This window comes from Rattus norvegicus, chromosome 19 (assembly GCF_036323735.1).
Source record: "Rattus norvegicus strain BN/NHsdMcwi chromosome 19, GRCr8, whole genome shotgun sequence".
Taxonomy (NCBI): Eukaryota; Metazoa; Chordata; class Mammalia; order Rodentia; family Muridae; genus Rattus; species Rattus norvegicus.
In genome coordinates, this window is record NC_086037.1 from 9,996,055 (window position 1) to 10,016,109 (window position 20,055).

The 20,055-nt window shown below is 51.7% G+C and overlaps 2 protein-coding genes across 12 annotated transcripts in view; both read right to left on the reverse strand.

Moving 5' to 3' along the window:
* The window catches only part of Adgrg3 (adhesion G protein-coupled receptor G3), a 28,696-nt gene extending 17,605 nt beyond the window's left edge, over window positions 1–11,091 (reverse strand). For 2 of the 4 annotated variants that reach the window (XM_039098149.1, XM_039098148.1), the window contains exons 1-3: window positions 10,934–11,000; window positions 9,900–9,980; window positions 7,713–7,878 (exon numbers count right to left, since the gene is read on the reverse strand). In XM_039098149.1, coding sequence (XP_038954077.1) covers window positions 7,713–7,878; window positions 9,900–9,980; window positions 10,934–10,985 — 299 coding nt within the window. In that variant the 5' untranslated portion in view covers window positions 10,986–11,000. Of the gene's footprint in view, window positions 1–7,712; window positions 7,879–9,899; window positions 9,981–10,933 lie in introns of all 4 variants that reach the window. The other 2 variants (XM_006255127.5, XM_006255126.5) reach the window with 1 other exon arrangement.
* A 2,837-nt stretch (window positions 11,092–13,928) lies between these two features.
* The window catches only part of Adgrg1 (adhesion G protein-coupled receptor G1), a 37,156-nt gene continuing 31,029 nt past the window's right edge, over window positions 13,929–20,055 (reverse strand). For 7 of the 8 annotated variants that reach the window (XM_008772264.4, XM_063277826.1, XM_008772270.4 and 4 more), the window contains 5 exons: window positions 19,547–19,665; window positions 18,078–18,346; window positions 17,252–17,360; window positions 15,841–16,109; window positions 13,932–15,276 (listed from right to left, as the gene is read on the reverse strand). In XM_008772264.4, coding sequence (XP_008770486.1) covers window positions 15,146–15,276; window positions 15,841–16,109; window positions 17,252–17,360; window positions 18,078–18,346; window positions 19,547–19,665 — 897 coding nt within the window. In that variant the 3' untranslated portion in view covers window positions 13,932–15,145. Of the gene's footprint in view, window positions 15,277–15,840; window positions 16,110–17,251; window positions 17,361–18,077; window positions 18,347–19,546; window positions 19,666–20,055 lie in introns of all 8 variants that reach the window. The other variant, NM_152242.2, reaches the window with a different exon arrangement.

A 20,055-nucleotide genomic window follows, 5' to 3' on the forward strand; every position in this document is an offset into this window, starting at 1 on the left:
CAAACGGCAACACATGGACTCCAACTTGAGTTAAAATGTTCACGGGAACAATGATCAGACTAATCAATAACTGGCACCAATTCAACTGCCCCTCAACTGGTAAATGGACAATGTAATGCAATATATTTGCATGGGGTGATCGCACTAAAGTGAATGGATGAGGATCAGTGTGCTAAGGGAAGAAGGTCAGTGCAAAAGAGATCCCTTCATACAAAATGACCAGAGACAATTCTCAAAAGGAGGCCAGCCAGAGCTGACGGTGGTGAAGCAGGAACAGCGTCAGGGTATGGACAAGCAGAAGAGAGTGAGTGCAGCGACAGCGTCACACGCCATGCAGATATTCTGATACTGAACTCTGCCCTGGTGAGCAGAGCATGCGGGGTTGCCAGGTGCATCCACACCAGGACACACCAGGACACCAGTATACACCAGGACACACCAGGACACCAGTATACACCAGGACACACCAGGACACACCAGGATACACCAGGACACACCAGGACACACCAGGATACACCAGGACACACCAGGACACACCAGGACACACCAGGACACACCAGGACACACCAGTATACACCAGGACACACCAGGACACACCAGTATACACCAGGACACACCAGGATACACCAGGACACACCAGTATACACCAGGACACATCAGGACACACCAGTATACACCAGGACACACCACAATACACCAGGACACACCAGGACACATCAGAACACACCAGGACACACCAGGACACACCAGGACACACCAGGACACACCAGGACACCGAACTCTGTGGTGGCGCACGCTCATGACCTGAGCACTTGGGAGGTGGAGGTGGAGGGATCGGGGGTTCCAGACCATCCTTAGCTATGTAGCCAATTTGAAGCCTGGGCTATATGAGGCCCTGACACTCCCAGCCCCTACCAGCCAAAAAGAAAATAATGCACCCAAATTAAAGGTCAAACGAGATGTGGTACGCCAGAATCCGGCTCTTCATAAATGAGCTGTAGTGGCACATGCCCGAAATCCCACTATATAGGAGATATCGGCAAGATGATCAGAGGGACAAGGTTATCTTTCGTTATATAGTGAGTCTGAGGCCAACCTGGGCTGGGGACTATTAAGAAAGTGAGTGTGGGAGAGAGGGGGTGGGGGAAGAGAGGGAGAGGGATGGGGAGGGAGGGAGGAGAGAGAGGGGGAGGGGAAGGGAGAGAGAACTGTGGCACAGGCATGTTAATGAGGGGAAAATGATGTGTTACTTGAAAGCAAGAAAATAAAGCACTGGGGTATAGAATAGGGACCACAGGGCACTGCTGTTATCGTGTGCTTTGCCCGAGAGACACGGTTTAAAAGAAACACTGTTTGTTTCGGCTCATGGCTTCAGAGGGCTCACTCAGCCCCCAGTTCAGTGCCTTTACTATTTCTCTGCCATGGTGAGGCAGAAAGCCACGGCAATGTGCAGAAGAAGCTGCTCCCTTCACTGCCGCTGGGGAGCAGAGAACATAACAGGAAAGAGATGGGGCCGAAAGGTACCTTTTCAAAGGATGCTCCAAGGAGGCCACCGTCCCAGCTCCACTCTCCTGTCCCCAGCCGTTAATGCAGGGTTTAGACCCAATGAGTGTGCTGAACCACTGCAGAGCCCTCATAATCTTATTATCTGTGGAAATGACCTCAGGCACAATCAGAGGAATGTTCTATGATTTCCCAGTTGCTCAGCATAATCACGTTGACCGCCAAGAATCACCATCAAGGGCTGGAGAGATGGCTCAGTGATTGAAAGCATTTGTTGGTCTTGCAAAAGACCCACATACACGGTGGTTCACAACTATTCCTAGCTCCAGCTCTAGTGGATCTGGTGCCCTCTTCTGGCCTCCATGGGTATTGCATGTCTATGGTGCACATAACACATGTAAGAAAAACACACAGACAAAAATCAAATAAATTGGGGTTGGGGATTTAGCTCAGTGGTAGAGGGCTTGCCTAGCAAGCACAAGGCCCTGGGTTCAGTCCAGCTCCGAAAAAAGAAAAAAGTAAAGAAAAAAATCAAATAAATTTTTAAAAAAGCTAAAATTAAATGTTAAGAAAAATGAACCACCAACCGTGATTACCACCATGGTTGGGAAGCATGAGAAGCCTTCTGTGAGACTAGAAACATCTTTCAGCTTTTTGAGGGAAGGGGTAGAAGAATGTGTGTGGTCACATGTAAATTGCACGACATTTGAGACGGGAGCTGGAAGAGGCCAGAATGGGGTGTTGGATCCCCTGAAACAGAAGTTACAAGTGGCTGGGAGCCACCGGGTGCAGGGACTTTAGCCAGAATGGTGTGTAAGAGCAGCAAGTCCTCTTGACTGCTGAGCCGTCCTCTCCAGCTCCAACATTTGTACATTTAAATAATTATAAAATAATAATAATAATAATAATAACAATAGCTGTTATTATTTCTCAGCATATCTATTTTTTAACAATCATGGCTTTGGGCTTCTGCTTCTGAATCAGAAAGAGTTGTCTGTTTTCCTAAGAATGCATGGAGAAGCCAAGTCACACAAGGGAACTGTGGCCTGCTGTCAACAGCAGTTGGGACAGGGACGACCTTGAGGTGACATCCTGTAGAAAACCATAAACATGAAGTTCAGTGCCTGTGGCCTCTCTTCTCCTGGGGACATCTGTTCCTCCTAAGCAATTCCTACTGAGAGTTTAAACTGCTGATGAATGGAGGTCACTGCTGGTCACAAAACACACCTTACTGGTCATAGCAGGAATGGACCCCAAGAGCACGCTAAGGGGGAGGAAGCCATTCCCGAATACTGTTTGGCTTCCCGTGTGTGTCATCAGGACAGACATGTCCAGGCTCAGTGCTGACTACGGTCTGTGTGAGATGAGACTCTGCCTACAGACAGGCACAGGGGCTACAGAGCCACAGCAGGGCCTCTGGGTCTCGGAGGAGGTGTGTGAAGGAAGAGAAACAAGCCTGGGACTCCCTGGCCCTTAATAAACTGTAATTTCCTCTGTCTGCCCTTTTCTTTTCGGATCGTGGACCCATGAGCAAGGAAGCAGTGAAGCCTTTGAAGAAACCAGAAAAGGAGCATTCTTGTGTAAAGCTTGGTGTAAAAAGCAATGACTTTTATTGTTTTTGTTTTCTTTTCTTTTTGTCTGTGACAGGGTCTGGGCTTAATGTAGCTTAGGCTGGCCCCATTCACCAAGTACCTGAGGTTCAGTGCCTGTGGCCTCTCTTCTCCTGGGGACACCCGTTCCTCCTAAGCTCTTCCTACTAAGAGTTTAAACTTGCTGATGAATGGAGGTCACTGGCTGATCACAAAACACACCTTACTGGTCACAGCAGGAACAGATCTCTTTGATCTTCTGCTTCCACCTGCTGAGTTTGGGTATTACAGGTGCTCCAACAGTCATGCCTGCCTAGAACGGAACAGAACGGAATGGAACAGGACGGGGCGGGACGGGACGGAACGGATCGAACGGAACGGAACGGAACGGAACGGAACGGAATGGAACAGGACAGGACGGGACGGGACGGGACGGATCGAACGGAACGGAACGGAACGGAACAACAGGCAAGAGTCCTGGTGAGATGGCTTAGGGAACAGATGTTTGTCACAAGTCTCAGAACATATGTAAAGGTGAAAGGAGAGCACTGACTTCACACACATGCTGTAGCGTGCTAGTCCCCCAACATCCCCCAAAGACATACACCGAACAAACAAAGGATCCTCAAAATCACTATGGAAAATTCAAACAGCTTTGTAGACCAATGGGCAGAAATAGAGATGTCAAGATATGAAAGGAATAAAGCCAGGTGCTTGATGTCAGTCATCACAATCACCGCCAGGTGCACTAGAACCTCGTTAAGGATGGCTAAAGGGGAAAGGCAGACAATACCAAGAGTTGACAAGGCCATGGGGCAACTGGAATGTCCCAATCTGCCTGCGGCCGGGGGCGGGGGGGGGGGGGAGGGCGGTGACATTTGATCTGACTACTTTAGCCAGTTTCTGCTGGAATTAATCCTATGCCTGCCCCCACGAGTCACTAATTCCAAGCCTAGGAATACAAGTTCAGTCCAATACATGATCAAGAATGTTCAAAAGCGGGGTTGGGGATTTAGCTCAGTGGTAGAGCGCTTGCCTAGGAAGCGCAAGGCCCTGGGTTCGGTCCCCAGCTCCAAAAAAAAAAGAACCAAAAAAAAAAAAAAAAGAATGTTCAAAAGCAGGAGCCACCCACATTGCGAAATACGTTGTAAAGTTTGTGTCATGTCAGATGCTAAAAAGATAAACGTCCAGATAAAGACAATCGCCATCTCTGGTTGATGGGTTAAGGGAAAATCTCACTTCCTTTCTATAGCAAATTTCCAATGAATACGTATTACTTTTTGTCATCGTTTGTTTTCTGAGACAGGCTCTCTCTGTGTAGCCCTGTCTGTCCTGGAACTCACTATGTAGCCCTGGCTGTCCTGGAGCTCACTATGTAGCCCTGGCTGTCCTGGAACTCACTATGTAGCCCTGGCTGTCCTGGAGCTCACTATGTAGCCCTAGCTGTCCTGGAACTCACTATGTAGTCCAGGCCTCGAACTCAGAGATCCACCCGCTCTGCCTTAATGGCATGTACCACCATGCCCAGCATGTATTACTTTTTTTTTTTTTAAAGATTTATTTATTCATTTATTATATATAAGTACACTGTAGCTGTCTTCAGACACACCAGAAGAGTGCATCGGGTCTCCTTACAGATGGTTGTGAGCCACCATGTGGTCACTGGGAATTGAACTCAGGACCTCTGGAAGAGCAGTCAGGTGCTCTTAACCGCTGAGCCATCTCTCCAGCCCATGTATTACTTTTATAATCAAGAGAGCCATTAAAGTAAAGCACGCTAACACTTATTGAGCTCTTGCTATCTGTTAATAGCTCCCCCATGCACTATTTGCCCAGAATTCAGTGATGTGAGGAAGCCTGAGAGGTAGGGAGCAGGGGCTTGAGGACCTGGTACTGTGACGGTGTAGATGATGGGGTTACCACGACTCTCAGGTGCAGAATTATTTAGCCTCCACCATCGTTCTGTAAATCCCATTACAGGTAGGTAAACTGGAAGCCACCTGAGCACTGGTGGTCTGGCTTCAGCCTGTCACATCGAGTGCCTCCTCTGAGTCTTCTATGCCAGCTCCTATCAGGTTCGCCTCTTACCTGCCGTGTAACCACAGGCAAGTTATTCAGCTGCACAGAGCCTCGGTTCGCCCATCTGAGAAACAGGTTGATAACAGGACCTACCTACCTACCTCGTGGTCTGAATATAAAATGTCCCCACAGGTTCATGTGTTTCAATATTTCAGCCTCCTCTGGTGGCATCAGAGGTCATGGAGCCTTTGAGAAGCTGGGCCCAGGTGGCACATGTTGAATAGCCAGACCTGCTTCCTATCCCCTTCTGCTTCTAGCTCCTCCCTGATGTGTGAGCTCATTGTGCTGTAAGCCTCCACCGCCTCTCCATCCACCATCCCCTCCCCGACATGGTGCACAGCACCCTTTCCTCCCTTAGGCTGCTCCTGCCATGTGTCCTGTAACGGCGATAAGACAGTGTTGTTATGAAGTTAAAAGGGCAGACTGAAGGGTGGAGTGGGACCGGACTGCACCCTTCAGTACCGAAGAAATAAAGTTTCATAGTTTCACAGATGTGAAAAACGAAGCTGTGAAAACAAGGTTTTGAGAAACACATCTGGTGGTCAGGATGCCTATGACAAACTTGTGACCTTTCTGCGAGGGATGCATCTGACGTCAGGATGCCCAGTGATATGATAAAGTTTTGGTGATCAAGATACTGAGTCAGAAGACCAGGCTATTCTGACTAAGCTAATTAAGACAAAACAAAAACAACTGTTCTCAGAAAGACCCCCCTGCCCCTCCCTGTAAATTCTGAGAACAACCACAAGATGTTATCCTGACCCTGCCTGACCACCCAGTTCACACACACACACACACACCCCCAGGGACGTGCCAACTTAGCCCTTTCTTAGTGATTCTCCAAGGCCAGGTGCAGAGCTGGATGAGGAAAGTGACCAACTGAGCCAAGAATAGCCCCATGAGCAGGCCAGCCAATACCTGACAACGTCCTTTGTCCTGTGTCCCACCAATGAGAATGGGCCAGCTAACCCTGTTGTTGAAGTCTGCCCTCTGTAATGAATAACAGTTGTGTGCTTTTGGGGTTCGGGGTTGCCTCTCCCTGCGTGGATGAGCAACCCCATGTACGTGGATTAAAAACGTTATACCCTCATGCTATTGCAGCAGTCACTTTGTCAATCTGTGCTCTGTGGGTGGCGCTCCTGAGGTAAGGCCACTACGGGGTCTTACAACAGTACCAAAGCGCCTGCTCTCTCCGAGGTGCTTATCCGAGCCGAGATGGCACTCTGGGCTTCACGGTGTCTACGAAGCTGCCAGAGCGACTGTAGGCAGGGCTCGGGGCATTTTCAGGCCACGGAAAGGACGAACTTTCATACGAACACCATCTTAACAGCCAGCCTTGAGCAAAGATTTTCATTTATCCCTCAAACACCATTTTCTGAGTTCTGGCTGTAAGCAGGGCACTTCTGTGGCATCCCAGGTCCCTCTGCCTGGAGCCCAGAGAAGAGCGGAGAGGCAGAGTTATTATGGTAATGGTTCCAGCAGGGACAGCACTGGGAAGCTTTGTCTCCCCTGCCCTGTCTAGCCAGCTTCTTGCTCTCATGAAGCCTGCCTGAGCCTTCTTTCCTGAGTAGCTTCACAGTGCCTGCAGAATTCCACCCTACTGGATCACATCTCCACGTCTGTCACCACCCCTGGACCTCCCCAAAGTCCATTGATTGTCCCCGAAATCGATCTAGAATGCAGAGTCGACCACACCCTTTTTAACTTCAAATCAAAAACAGTCTCCCTGTTCCCCATAATGGTCTAGTTAACTCGGTCTTTCACCCCTGACTCCTTGCTTGTATTTCCAGTCCGATAATCCCCCTGTCTCATCTCGACAATGCCCTCTCTGTCCCTAGCATCTCTTTACACTCTTACAGTTCAAAGCATTGTTGTCCGTTCCCAATACTAGGAAGTTAAGTAACCATATCACCCACTGTTGTGTGGGTTCACCAGAAAACTGTTCTGTGCTCCCCAAAGCCCTTGCCAGGCTGCCCTCCTCCCCCCCCCCCCCCCCCGACAAGGTCTTGGCAGATGTCCTCTTTTGTGTGTTGTCCTTGTCCACAATTCTGACTGATCACCTCTGGAGTCATCACTACGAACATCTCTATCTATTTATCCCTCTGCTGCTCCCAAGGCAGAGATAGGCTGATTCGTCTCTGCATCCCCTAGTCCAGAGGTTCTCAACCTTCCTAATGCTACCTTTAATACGGTACCTCACGTTGTGATGAACCCCCTCCCCCAGCCATAACATTACTTTCGTTGTTACTTCATAACCGTAATTTTTCTGCTGTGATGATCATAATATAAATATCTGTGTTTCCTGACTGTTTTAGGTGACCCCTGTAAAAGGGTCGTTTGACCCACAAAGGGATCCAGACCCACAAGTTGAGAACCACTGTCCTCATCAGTAACGACGCTGATAGCCAGGGTGGGGCCAGGTGAGAAAGAACATGAAAGGGTGGAAGGGGAACATGTTATTCGAGAGCCCTGGGAACTTATGACCGGAAGGCTTCTCAACAGGCCACTCCTCCCGTTCCTCCCAGACTCCTCACCCCTCACCTCTGCAAGTTCCCCACTTCACAGGAGTTGGTGTCTGATTGCCCGCACTTGGTGAAACACTGAGCAATGTCACTCAAGTCGAAGGTGTTATACTCATAGTCCTCCTTGAGCCGGCAGACGTTTCTTGGCTCTTCGGGGTTTCTTGGCTCTTCACCGTTGTTCTCATCTAAGGGAGAGAGGCAGGTGGGAGAGGGGCAGTGGCCTAGGGGAGGAGTTAGCTGGTCTGTCAATCAGCTAGGTTCAGACTCCACCCTCCCCATTCCCAGAATTCTCAGGGGAAAGCGGCATCTGCACCTCACAGGGATGGGGAAATAGGGCATGTGGTTCTCCCACAAAGGCTTTGCACAGTAGTGCACTATAATAAATTTTACCTATCAGTACCGTGGCTCTTTAACCACCTGCTCCACAGAGCCTGCCTGTTTCCTGCAGTTGCTCCATCAGATCCTCCCAGGCCAGGCAGCCGCGCGATTCTCTAACTCTTGTAAATATTCTGGCTTGCTCTGCCTTAGCCTCTCATCTTTGCCTGGAGTGGGTAGAGGCCGCAGCAGGCTGAGGCTGGGGAACAGTAGGCAGATGTTGGAAGCTACTCCTGGACTAGAGACCAGTTCTGTGACTTCTGGTGCAGAGCCCTGTGCTATGGAATGCAGAAACTTCCTGTAGCTGCTTAGCGGTTTGTCCTCAGGCAAATGACTCAATCGCTCCGAGGCTTGGTCTGCTCACTCTTTAAGTTTTAGGGATGAAAAGAGATGATATACCAGAGCACACAGACCATCTGAGGTGACGTAACTTTTTTTTTGGAGACAGAGTTAAGACTCTCTACATAGTCCTGGGTGTTCTGGAACTCACTATTTCATTGGTCAAACTGGCCCTCAAACTCACAGAGATCCTCCTGCCTCTGCTTCCCAAGTGCTGGGATTAAAGGCATGTGTTGCCACACTTGGCTATGGTGTGATTTTTTGTTTGGTTGGTTGGTTTGGGGATTTTTTTGTTGTTGTTGTTTGGTTTTTTTGAGACAGGGTTTGCCTCTCTCTCTCTGTCTCTCTCTCTGTCTCTCTCTCTCTCTCTCTCTCTCTCTCTCTCTCTCTTATTTATTATGAATACAGCTTTCTGCCTGCATGTATGCCTGCAGGCCAGAGGAGGACATCAGATCCCATTACAGATGGTTGTGAGCCACCACGTTGTTGCTGGGACTTGAACTCAGGACCTCTGGAAGAGCAGTCAGTGCTCTTAACCTCTGAGCCATCTCTCCAGCCCCTGCTTTTTTAAATATCCTTTGCTGGTGTTTGATTTAAAATATACCATGGACATTATCACTTTCGATTTAAAGGAAGCTGGTTCGTTTTCAAATTTTAGTACAGAAAATAAAATTCATGATAAAGACCTGGCAGGACAAAGAGTGAACAGAGAGTAGTAGAGCATATTTTATAAACGTTGGGTCTACACGCTGTTCAATTTCACGCTGTTCAATTTCACGCTGTTCAATTTCGCTTCAGCTTCAGATAGTGTGTGGAACTTATGAGACACACTGAAGCCAGATCCCTGAGTCTGGCCCCATTTGCATTCACATGAAATCTAAGGAGGGTTGGGGAGGAGGAGGAAGGACTCAACGAAGGGGAGGTGGTTAAGGGTTAGGAAAGGGAGGGTGGCCTCAGTGTGGGTGAGAATGTAGCTTCCCTCTATCCTGCTGGGATTCACAGCAGGATACCTAAGGGAAGCTCTTGGCACCTAACAGAAGTACAGAGCCCACCCCACTTTGTCCTTACGGTATAGCCCAGGCTAGCCTCAAACTTAAGATCCTAGGAAGCACCATGCCTTTGGGGTGTTTTCTGAGGACTGTGAGAGCTTTGGTGTGAGTCCAATAGTTGGGGGTGCAGCAGGTGGGGGCCAGCTGGAGGTCAGAGGCCAGAAGGTGACCCATATGCTCCCTATACCCTGCCCCTTGTCTCTTCACCCCCCTCCCTCTGCTCAACAACAGCCTCTTTCCCTTCTGCAGCCAATGCCTGAGAACAGCCCATTCCTCGGCCTTCAGGCTCAGGGTGCCAAGAGCCTCCCTCAGGCAAGCAGCTACCACTTTTGTGCCTCTTTTTGACACCATGCATCTTTCTTGAGTGTGTGAGCAAAGAGTCAGCGGGTAAAGGGACAAAGTCACCCAGGTGACTGACACATTGCCCTGTCACATGAGCATACCTGCCACCACTGGATCCACTTCTCCATTCGGAGGAGGCTTGTTGGCCTGTCCAGCATAGCCTGCTCTGCCCCAGGATACCCCTGGCCACAAGAAAGTCAACCCTGTCACTTTCTATCCACTTCTACATCCAAGGTCTCCAATAGCCCAGGCCAGCTTTGAACTCACTATGTAGCTGAGACAGAACTCAAACTCTTGGTCTTCTGCCTCTGCCTTCCAAGTGCAAGTGGATGTCACAATCCCTGGTCCACTTTTGAGCCACATACTCAACTCTGCCCTTTACTGGCTCCCCCAGCATCTGAAGAGAAGAGTTTTTTTTTTTTTTTTTTTTCTGAACTAAGAGATGCTAATCCATGTGGCTAGTTGCCTGTCTACGGGTGACAGACACCTAGAGAGGCAGACACCTAAGGATACTTGCCAAAGTCGGAGCAAGCAAGGAGAGGTGGGGCACGGGGATGGGAACACCTCACCACTCCACATGACTATCACTCAACAGTCAAGAAGGACACAGCCGTCCACCGAGGTGAAGATGGTAGCAGGCTGAACTGGGGTAGAGGCAGGACTGGGAACTTACGTTGGCCTACCAAGCTGAACCGTATGTGACGGGAGTGGTCTGGGTCCCGTCTCCTATCACTGATGACACGGAACAGTGCTGACAGAGATGGGGAGTCTGTGCTGGATGGACTATGTGGGCAAAGCAGCTGCCCACCCTTCCCGGCTCAGCTCCCAGAGGCCCTGATGCCTTCGCCCAGAACTGAGTAGCTTGTTTGACCCACCATGTCCTAGAACTCGGTTCCAGCCAGGACATGAGCATTTTCTTTCTTGCCCACCTACAGCACACTATGGGGTGTCAACGGGAACCTGAGACCCAGCTGGATGGAGTTTATTAGGACAGGGATGACATAGAGGGACAAGGCTAGAAGAGATGATGAGGTAGTCACCATGATTCCCCATTTCTCCATCCCTGGCTGAATCCCTCTGCAGCACTGAGTCCCCCAGGCGTAGCAGGAGAGCTAGAGGAGCCCCGCTCACTCACCTGAAGTCAGCAGCAGAAAGAGCAGTAAGCCCAGGCTCCTGGCTGTTGCCATCGGTGCTCAGCGGAGTCCTACGGCTGTGTGGTTCCTCAGTCCCAAGCTCCGTCCAACTGGCCTTCTCCCTGCCCCCTAACGTGCGGCTACTGTTTCCTGTGGCCTCTTTCTCGGTCTTCCTGACCAATGAATGGCGCCATCGGAGGGGTTGTGAAAGGTGAATGTGAGGAACTGGGTGGAGCTCTGCGTCTCTCAGGCTCCTGAGACCACCTGCAGAGGGAACTGGGCTAAACCAGAGGGTCAAACGCCTGCGGATTGTCAGTGTCTGGACTTGATGAGACCTATAACCAGCCAAGCATATGTATAAGGCCACAGACCTAACCTGCAAGGTCCCCTCGAGGAGAGGGGAGGGGACTTGATGCTGCGGGCCTTGAGCCTCTCCCACAAAGCAGGATAAGAGGCAAAATACGCTGGTAGGCTAGTACCAGGAATAGGGGGCTGGTCCCTGTGGAGGTGGTGGACATCTAGGGGAGCTTATCAGCTTGACATCTCTCTCGTGGCCACTGCCTAGCCTGATGACCCTGCAGGAGCTATCTGATGCTTGGCCCCTCTCACAGACATGGGAAGGGCTCGTGACATGAGATGTGTGGAGCTGTTCTGAAGAGAAGGTGCTTCATCGGTTACCCAGCACTAGCCCCCGATAGTGATCAGTTCTGTGAAGTGACAGTCACCCTGTCCCCCAAGCTGGTCACTGCTGGTCCAGGAAGGAAGAAGGGGAATCATATACGCGCATACACACAAACACACATACACATGCTTGGGGAAGAGGTGGAGTCTGTCAGTCTGACGACCCCAAGAAAGTCATGGATGAGGTCAGGCCCTTGGTTGTCCACAGCCACTCAGGCAAATAGAAGGGCCTCAATACTATGACCTGTTACTGACACCCCTGTTAGGTCTGAGCTAGCTCTGCTCCACTCTCTGGGGGAACTGTCTAGCTCTAACTGTCATCTGTCTCTCCTTCCTTCCACATGGTCCCCTGCTGGGCCCTTTGGATCTGATAGGGTGTGGGAAGGGATACAGGTCATTCTTGTTCTGGAGAAGGTTGGGGTGGGGGATATGGCCTGGAGTCCCAGGTCAGAATCCAGAAGTTCCTGTGTCTCTGAGCTTCCTCTAACAGGAAGGTGAGAGCCACTGGGCCTGCCCCTTCCCAGGCCAGCCTCCCCTAGCTGTTTGTGGCCTCCATCCCAACTTCAGGCAAGGGCAAGGGTGTTGTGAGACAGTGGTTCCCGATATGCTGAAACCACCTGCGTCGGCTCCACGGGTCTCACAGGTGCATTAAATAAAAGGCTGGTGATCTGCAGACAGAGGCATGGCGTCCAGTGTTCCTGGGAGGCCAGTAAGGGCAGTTAGAGAGGTGAGAGAGCCAGGCCCTGCAGAGCTTCTAGAAAGACCCCATGAGGCTAGGTATTGGCCTGGGATACTTGACAGAGCCCTGGGCCCCCACATTTCAGGACTAACGTAACTGTGATGTCCCACCTGTCACCCCAGCTTATCCCAATGTCTCCTAGTCAGCAAGGCCTCAAGCCCTCTGCCACACCGGCTGGCATCACCTGGTTGTATCCCAAACCAGACAGGTGTCTTTATAGAATCTCTTGCTGGTCTTAGTGGGAAGGTTAAGTGTAATGTCTGCAGACCCTCAGCCTAGAAAGAACAACTTGACAAGAGAAGGCCCTTAGAGACACCAGGAGTCCCATGTCTTTATCTGAGCCAGCCTTAAAACCAGACAGACATTCAGGAAAAAAGAAATTGGGGAGGGGATGCTTTTTGCCTGTGAGAGGAGAGGGGATGTCAGTCCATGGGGACAGACACTCTCACAGAGACCTAGAGGCCTACAAGCACTGGGACCCTGGCTAGCCAGGACACTCAGCCGAGGGGCTCGGGAAGGTCTGGTTCTTTCTTCAGGGGACCCAGCACTTAAATAGCAGAGGTAAGTCGATCTTAGTGAGTTAAGAGACCAGACTGGTGTGCACAGTGAGTTCCAGGACAGCCAGGGAAAGAGAAGAGAAACCCTGTCTCAAAAAAAAAAAAAAGAACCAACAGAACGCCAAAGCAGAAACAGGCATGGGGGCTTCCATGTGTTAAAGTCCAGACGGGTCCCAAATCTGCCACATTCGTGCCATGCCTTGGGAACTGCTGGTGTACCTAGAACTATGAGGCAGCTTCCACTCAGCTTTGTCACCCCAGTGTACCCCCACCTCCCCCTGGTGTAGCAGGGGGTAGGTGTCTTGGTTGGGGTGGGGGCTGGAGTTGTAGACCTGTGCTAATCTCAGACTTTGAAATAAAGAGGAATTACCTCCTTCATTCCTTGAGAGTCTCACTACACAGCCCAGGCTGGTCTTGAACTCTCAATCTCCTGCCTCAGCGTCTCAAGGGCTGGAACTACAGGGGCCACCACACCCTGCTTTTTATACCTCTTTGTACTTGGACGCAGATGGGGACGATCACACATAACCCAGGGGGACAGATACCTGGGACATGTCTAACCTGTGCCCAGCTGCTCCAGACTGATGGCCAAACTGGTCCCTGGATCACGTGGCCAGTTAAAATCTTAACTCGCTCAAGAGTGACCTCTTTGGCTATGGAAAGTTTCATATATGCCAAACATCGTAAGATCAACAGCTTTTATGAACCAGTCTGGATTCCCCATGAAAGGCAACTGATGGGGCTGCCGAGGTCTCCCTCCATGCTGGCAATGGCCAGCTGCAGCCAATGATCACAATCTCCAGGTTACCGCTGGCACACCTCTGCCCAGCACCACCCCAGCAGACACCGGCTGGCCATTTCTCTTGTTTTCCTGAGAAAGTGCCCTCAGACGCCTTCTTTCTCACATCGCCCTCTCCTCTTCACCATTTCCTGATTGTCCCCAAGACACCGGACTCAGCAATACTAGTAATAGAAGTGAGGGGGGGAAAAAGAACTGAGGCGGGAAACCCTCCACGCTGCTGCTTTTTACCATGGCATTAGATAACAGCTGATTTTTATTTTTCTTCTCAACAATCTCCTACAGTTTCCAAACTCTCTACAAAGAGCTTTAATATCAAAAGACAAATGAACTGGTCTTTAAAAAAGAACATCCTCCTCCCCAACTAGAAGGCTGAGGTCAAGATGAAACGCTGCCTCCTGCAGGAAGTCCTCCTGGATTCTCAGCCCCATGCCTAAAGCTCCAGGACTTCGTGAGAGCTTTCGTGGGGGGCGGGGGGGTCCCCTCACTGTATGTTAGCAAGACAGAATTCACGACAGGCAAGCCCAGTATCTTCAGATACACCCACAGGGATTTGAAGACCACTTCTCAGGAGAGCATCAAGCTTGGCCACTGTCACCAGAGGGTGCCGTCTTGGTCTTCGGAATGCTGGGTTGAAAAGTAGGCTGTATCCCACAGTTCTTGCCAGAGGGAGTCTTCAGGAGAGGCGGTGGCCCCTCTGAGGTGTGAACAAAGATGAGGCAGCTTGGAGAGAGGCTCAGACAGGTTGGCCTGGTTCAGCCCAGGAACCTGCCCTGAGTCAGAGGCCAAAGCCCACACAATAGACAGAAGTTTATAGCTGGCACCAGGAAAACTCCTGGGAACTACTACCCCTAATCACAGCACTGGTCTAGGACCCCAGGATGCAGGTAGAGTGCTAGGGGACCACAGAGGAGGGGGTGAGGTGGGGAATGAAGAGAAGGAGTTACAGACAGGTTTGGAAGATGCTCAGCTCCTAACCTCCTCCCAGTCCATTTACCCCCAGTGCCAACCTCCTGATCTGCGTGGTGACCACAGAGACAGAGCAGCAAGAGCCAAGGCAGCTGTGTCTCAGGCTGGATGTGTCAGCCTCCTTCAAGATCTAACCCTAGCTTGGGCCTGCAGGTCTCAACACCCAGCAGCAACAGCTGGACCCAGAGGTGGCCAGAAAGACAAGGCCTCAGCTCCGGGCTGAAATAGGGCAGGCCCACAAACGGAATGGCAGTGTGCTTCTGAGTCCTTTGGGGACCAGAGTGATCCCCAAGGCAAGCTAGGTATCTACCTACCAGAGCAACAGTCCTACCCCTTCAAGGACCAGGGCCTTCTCTAGTATGCCACTAACCAACCAAGGCTGGGCACAGCACCAGGCCACAGACAATGTGAGCAGACGCCATGCATGTGCACCCCCAACCCCAGAGGGGAGGGGAGGTGTGGCGGTGGCCTAGATGCGGCTGGAAGAGGTGCTGCCGGAGCTGATGGGGAGCTTGGCGCTGTCTGAATTGTTCTTCAGAGGAGAGGGACCGCCTTGGGCCTGGAACCTCATGGACCAGTACCACAGGAAGATGAGGAAGCCTGTGGTCAGTAAGCACATGAGTTACCGGATAGCAGGACCTCTATCTGGCCTTGTTCCCCTCTCACAGTCCCTCTGCTCCAGGGGTCCAGCCATACACCTAGGGCTCTGGAGTCACTCAGAACGACTCAATACGCTGTAGCATATCAGGGGTTCAGTGTTGGCCTAGGTTCCCGTGCCTCATAGATGAAATGCCTAACTACGAAATTTGGAATGAATCCCCCTTATCCCATTCCACCCCCTGGTGACTCCAATTGACTCCGACGTGGCCACACAGGCCCTGTCCAGTCGGCCTAGCCAAATACAGAGGTGGGATAGGCCTTTCTGTCTGTGTACGAGAGGCACAGGGCAGAGGGTGTGGGTCCTGCTGGTCTCAAGCTGGGGCCTCCAGGATCCTGCCTCCTGGAGCCCTGGAGCCCTCAATGACTGAAGTTCACCCACACCCCCTTCCTTACCCTCCCCAACACTTGTCCTAACCACAGGGCCTTTGCTTTTCCCTCCCCACCCTGCCACCAGCTGGCGAGGCAAGGGCTGCTGAGCAGGGGCGGGGCCCCTACCACACCTACCTTGGAAGGAAGTCATGATGCTGAAAAGGTAGATGATGACAAGCTGGAAGGTACCAGAAGCAAAGGAAAAGAAGACCAAGGCCCAGGGAAGGCCAAGGACCAGGCTGAGGCCCAGCAAAGTCAGCACGTGGGGCCACTTCTGGCTGTGTGGGCGAAGCCGCAGGATCTGCACCACCATGGTGGCCAGCATAGCCATGTTGAACAGGATCACCAGGCTGAAGAGGCCCAGGTTAGTGACATAGCTAACTACAGAGTCCCGGATCCAGCACCTGAGTGAGAGTGGAAGGCTCCGTTCAGCTCAGGAGTGGGAGCAGCAGGACCCCGGAGGGTGCTGGGACCACTCATTAGGAAGCACCACTGGCCTTCCGCCATCTTTTTTTTAAAACATATATTTATTTTTTATTATTTTTTTCTTTTTTCTTTTTTCTTTTTTTCGGAGCTGGGGACCGAACCCAGGGCCTTGCACTTGCTGGGCAAGCGCTCTACCACTGAGCTAAATCTCCAACCCCTATTTTTTATTATTTTTAATGGTGTGTTATGTGCATCTATGTGGACGTGTACACATACATGCTGGTGCCCATGGAGGCCACAGAGCTCAGAGGTATCAGATCTTTTGGAACTGGAGTCGTAGCTGGTTGTGATTTGAGTGCTGAGAACCAAACTCAGGTCCTCTGCAAGAGCAGTATGCACTCTTTTTTTTTCTTTTCTTTTTTTTTTTTTTTTTTTTCGGAGTTGGGGACTGAACCCAGGGCCTTGCGGTTGCTAGGCAAGCGCTCTACCACTGAGTTAAATCCCCAACCCCAGCAGTATGCACTCTTAACCACTGAGCCATCGTTGGTGCCAGTTACCCAGTCAGATAACTTAAAGGAAGGGGTTAAGGAAGCCATTCCAAGGCTGAGGCAAACCCACCAGGCCTGGTGTGAGGGGAGGAGGGGCATTTGGGAGCCTATGTCATCAACACAGAGCCAGTGAAAAGCATTCCTCCCTGGCCTAGAGCTGGAACGCCCAGCTTCAGGTCTAGTGTCAGGATGTCCCCTGCCAGCTGGTGCCACGCATTAACCACGGTGTGGTTAAGAGTGGGTCCCCATGCTCTCTGCCACCACAAGTCTCCACTTCCTTCAGAACCAATGGATGTGGGAAGGAAGCCTGGTGGGAGACCATGTGGCCCAACACTTCTCCTCTGGGGTTCAGAGAAAGGCCAGGCTCTGGGCATCTATGCACCTGACCACTGGAAGGCAGACTTGGCTTCTCTTAGACCCTGAGGTCCTTAGTCCTGGGCTTTGGCCACTGCTGGGCCCATTCCTCCAGCATACTGGAGCCCATAGCCTCCCAGCCAACCCAGCCAATTAAGACTGCTGTTCCCTGCCCATCCCTCGAGACCCAGGCTCCTGTCCCTGCCACAGTCACTCACATAGAGGGGTAGATGACATGGTCCGGAGTCCGGCGCACAGCTAGGATGATGGGGCCATAGTTATTCACGTCGACCAACGCCACCAGAGTGACCAGGAAGACAGGAAAACCTGCGGACGGCAAGCGGAAGTTCTGCCTCCACCCTCTGAGTCCATTTTCTCTGCTCCTAGTGGGCCTGAGTAGGTCCTCTCTGTTTCCATAGTGGGTAGGCTCTCTTTCACCTTTCCCCTGTCCCTTCCTGGCTCTCCCAGGAGAAAAAAAAAGGCCTGTGGTGCACTGTTGAAGCACTGTTGTCAAACAGGGAGATTAGGGGATGAGGGGGCTGGTGGGGGAGGGCAGTGAGAGAACTCTGGCCGAGAGGACATCCGCTATGGCCTTCTTGACTCGCCAGCACATAGCCAAGGCCGCCACAGTCAATTCAGGTTTTGTAAATCCTGGGCAGAAGGTGAATGGGAGGGACACAGGAAGAGCAGCAAGTGGGGTGTGGGGTCCGGGGTATGGGGAGGTCAAGTTCTGTGAACTATCTGAAATGACTCACGCCATGAAACTCTGGGCCCCAGTCTGACTCCAGTAGTCTGGGTCACAGGAGAACCAACTTGTCACCAGCCAGGAAAAAAATTGCCAAAGCCATAGAAAGACTGTTACATGGAGGTCTGTGGGAGTCTACAAGTGAAGTTGTTGCTAGAGCACATGTCCCTAATCCAGGCAGAGGAACTGGCTGATTTCCTAACAGGGGAGGGCAGAACCTGATGTCTGTGCTTGGCCTGAAGCCTAGTGGGTAGTGGTGAGGCAGTGGGTCCCAGGGTCCGCTCTCCCCTGACACTTACCCCAGCCCACGGTGCTCAGCTTGAGCAGATAGCCAGGGACATAGGTACCGAAGACCTCCACCACCAGTCGGTAGAGATTGTAGCCCTCCAGGCCCATCCAGGAGAGGCAGGCAAGCAGGGAGAAGTGCAGGAACATGGCACTGGTGCGACAGGCTGCTTCAGAGCCCATCAGCGCCACGGGCTCACTGAGCAGGAAGCTCACGTCCAGGAGGAAGACGGCCAGAAGCAGGTTCATGTGCACTTTGATGGTGTAGTCACGTGACTTCCTCCTACAGGGAGAATGTGAGCATGTGCTGGTGGTCCAGTGCAGGGGCAGGGGCATGACCCTGTCCTGTTCCCCCTTCCTCATCCTCCTCTCTTTTGCCTCTTTGCTTTCTCTCTCCTCCAGGAAGCCTTCCATGTCTGCTCCATGGCTGTCTGCCCACGTGGCTCTGAGTAGCTGTGGACGTCTGCCCGACAGCGCAGTGTGTACCCTGTACCATGGGATTCTAAGGAGTTCTAGAATGTCAGCAGAAGATACTGGCCCTACCGTAACTATCCTTGACTTCTTCTGGACTGCCCTGGGCTAGTCCAGTCTACCTCAGGATGCCTCCTCCTCCTCCTCTACACAGTGGGAGGATGGACCTAGCAAGGGTCTGGTGCAGGGAGCGCTGCATCTCCTACTAGTCCCCATGCCCCTGCCCCTGTGCTCAGTGCTCTGCCTACCTCAGCCTGCACAAAGCCAAACACTGTTGGTCCTCAGAAGCACCTCCCCAGCCTTGGAAGTGTGCACCTGCAGACGCACCTGGCCATGATGCACCTGTTTTTTTGTTTTTTTGTTTTTTTGGTTTTTTTTTTTTTTTTTTTTTTTTTTTTTTGGTTCTTTTTTTCGGAGCTGGGGACCGAACCGAGGGCCTTGCGCTTCCTAGGTAAGCGCTCTACCACTGAGCTAAATCCCCAGCCCCATAATGCACCTGTTTATGGCGCACCTGCACCCAGCTCCACCCCTCCTCCTGCTTCCAGACAACTGAAGACCTGTTGGGTGTCTCCAACAGCCAAGCGTGTCTGTCTCTCCTCCACTCAGGCAAGCCTGGGTCCTAACTGACCTTAGCGGAGGTTATACCAAACACTGATAACTGGACAACCTCTGGCACTCCCTCACTGCGAGGTCTCAAGGTCTGCTGCCTTCTTTGAACAGTGTGTGGTGTGTGGATAAGCCATGCGAAGTCGCCTAGCTCTATTCCCATTGCCATGACCATGGCGTTATCACCGTGTGTGCCCTGCGGTTTGGGTTTTGACCGTGCAGATCCTCAGTACTAATGCTGGATTAACTAATGTTATCATTGAGGTCCCACAGCCACTGATGCGGTGGTCAGCAGAGATCCCACCCACAGCTTCACCCAACAATATTTTGGGTAAAGCAGGCCTGGATGGTAGGAGTCCCAGTCTATAGGAAATAAAACGGATCCACTCTACTTCCTCTGGCCTACCTGGTGCACAGGTACGCAGCGATGGTGAAGACACAAGCTAGGGCAGAGATGACACAGCCCACGTAGGACAGGAGCGTGAGGTAGTGTTTGTGAGTGGCTTCTACCTCCATGGATGACACCTGAATGGGGACAGAGTGGTGGTCTCAGCATAGTTCCCTCCCCAGTGGCCAGTGTCAGTTCCTGGCCAGCTGGGAGCTAGCAAGCCCCTCCCACATGAATGCCCTCTTGGAGGCCTCTGTGACTCCCTGACCCACAACCCAGGAACCGTCACCCAAGAAGTCGGCTCTGGCCACACCTGAGCCACGCAAAGCCCCAATGGAGGCAGCTCTGGCTGGGGATCGTCTACTCAACAATGGTCCTCAGGCCCTGGTTATCGGTAGCTCTGCTTGGAATTTGAGATCTCCTAGAACCACTGAAGCTACCTGAGCCCTGAGGCCTAGGAGATACTCACCCGTGTGCTCAGAAGAGCTGGTGTGGGGCAAAGCCTATGCATTTGTTGTCTTAGCATA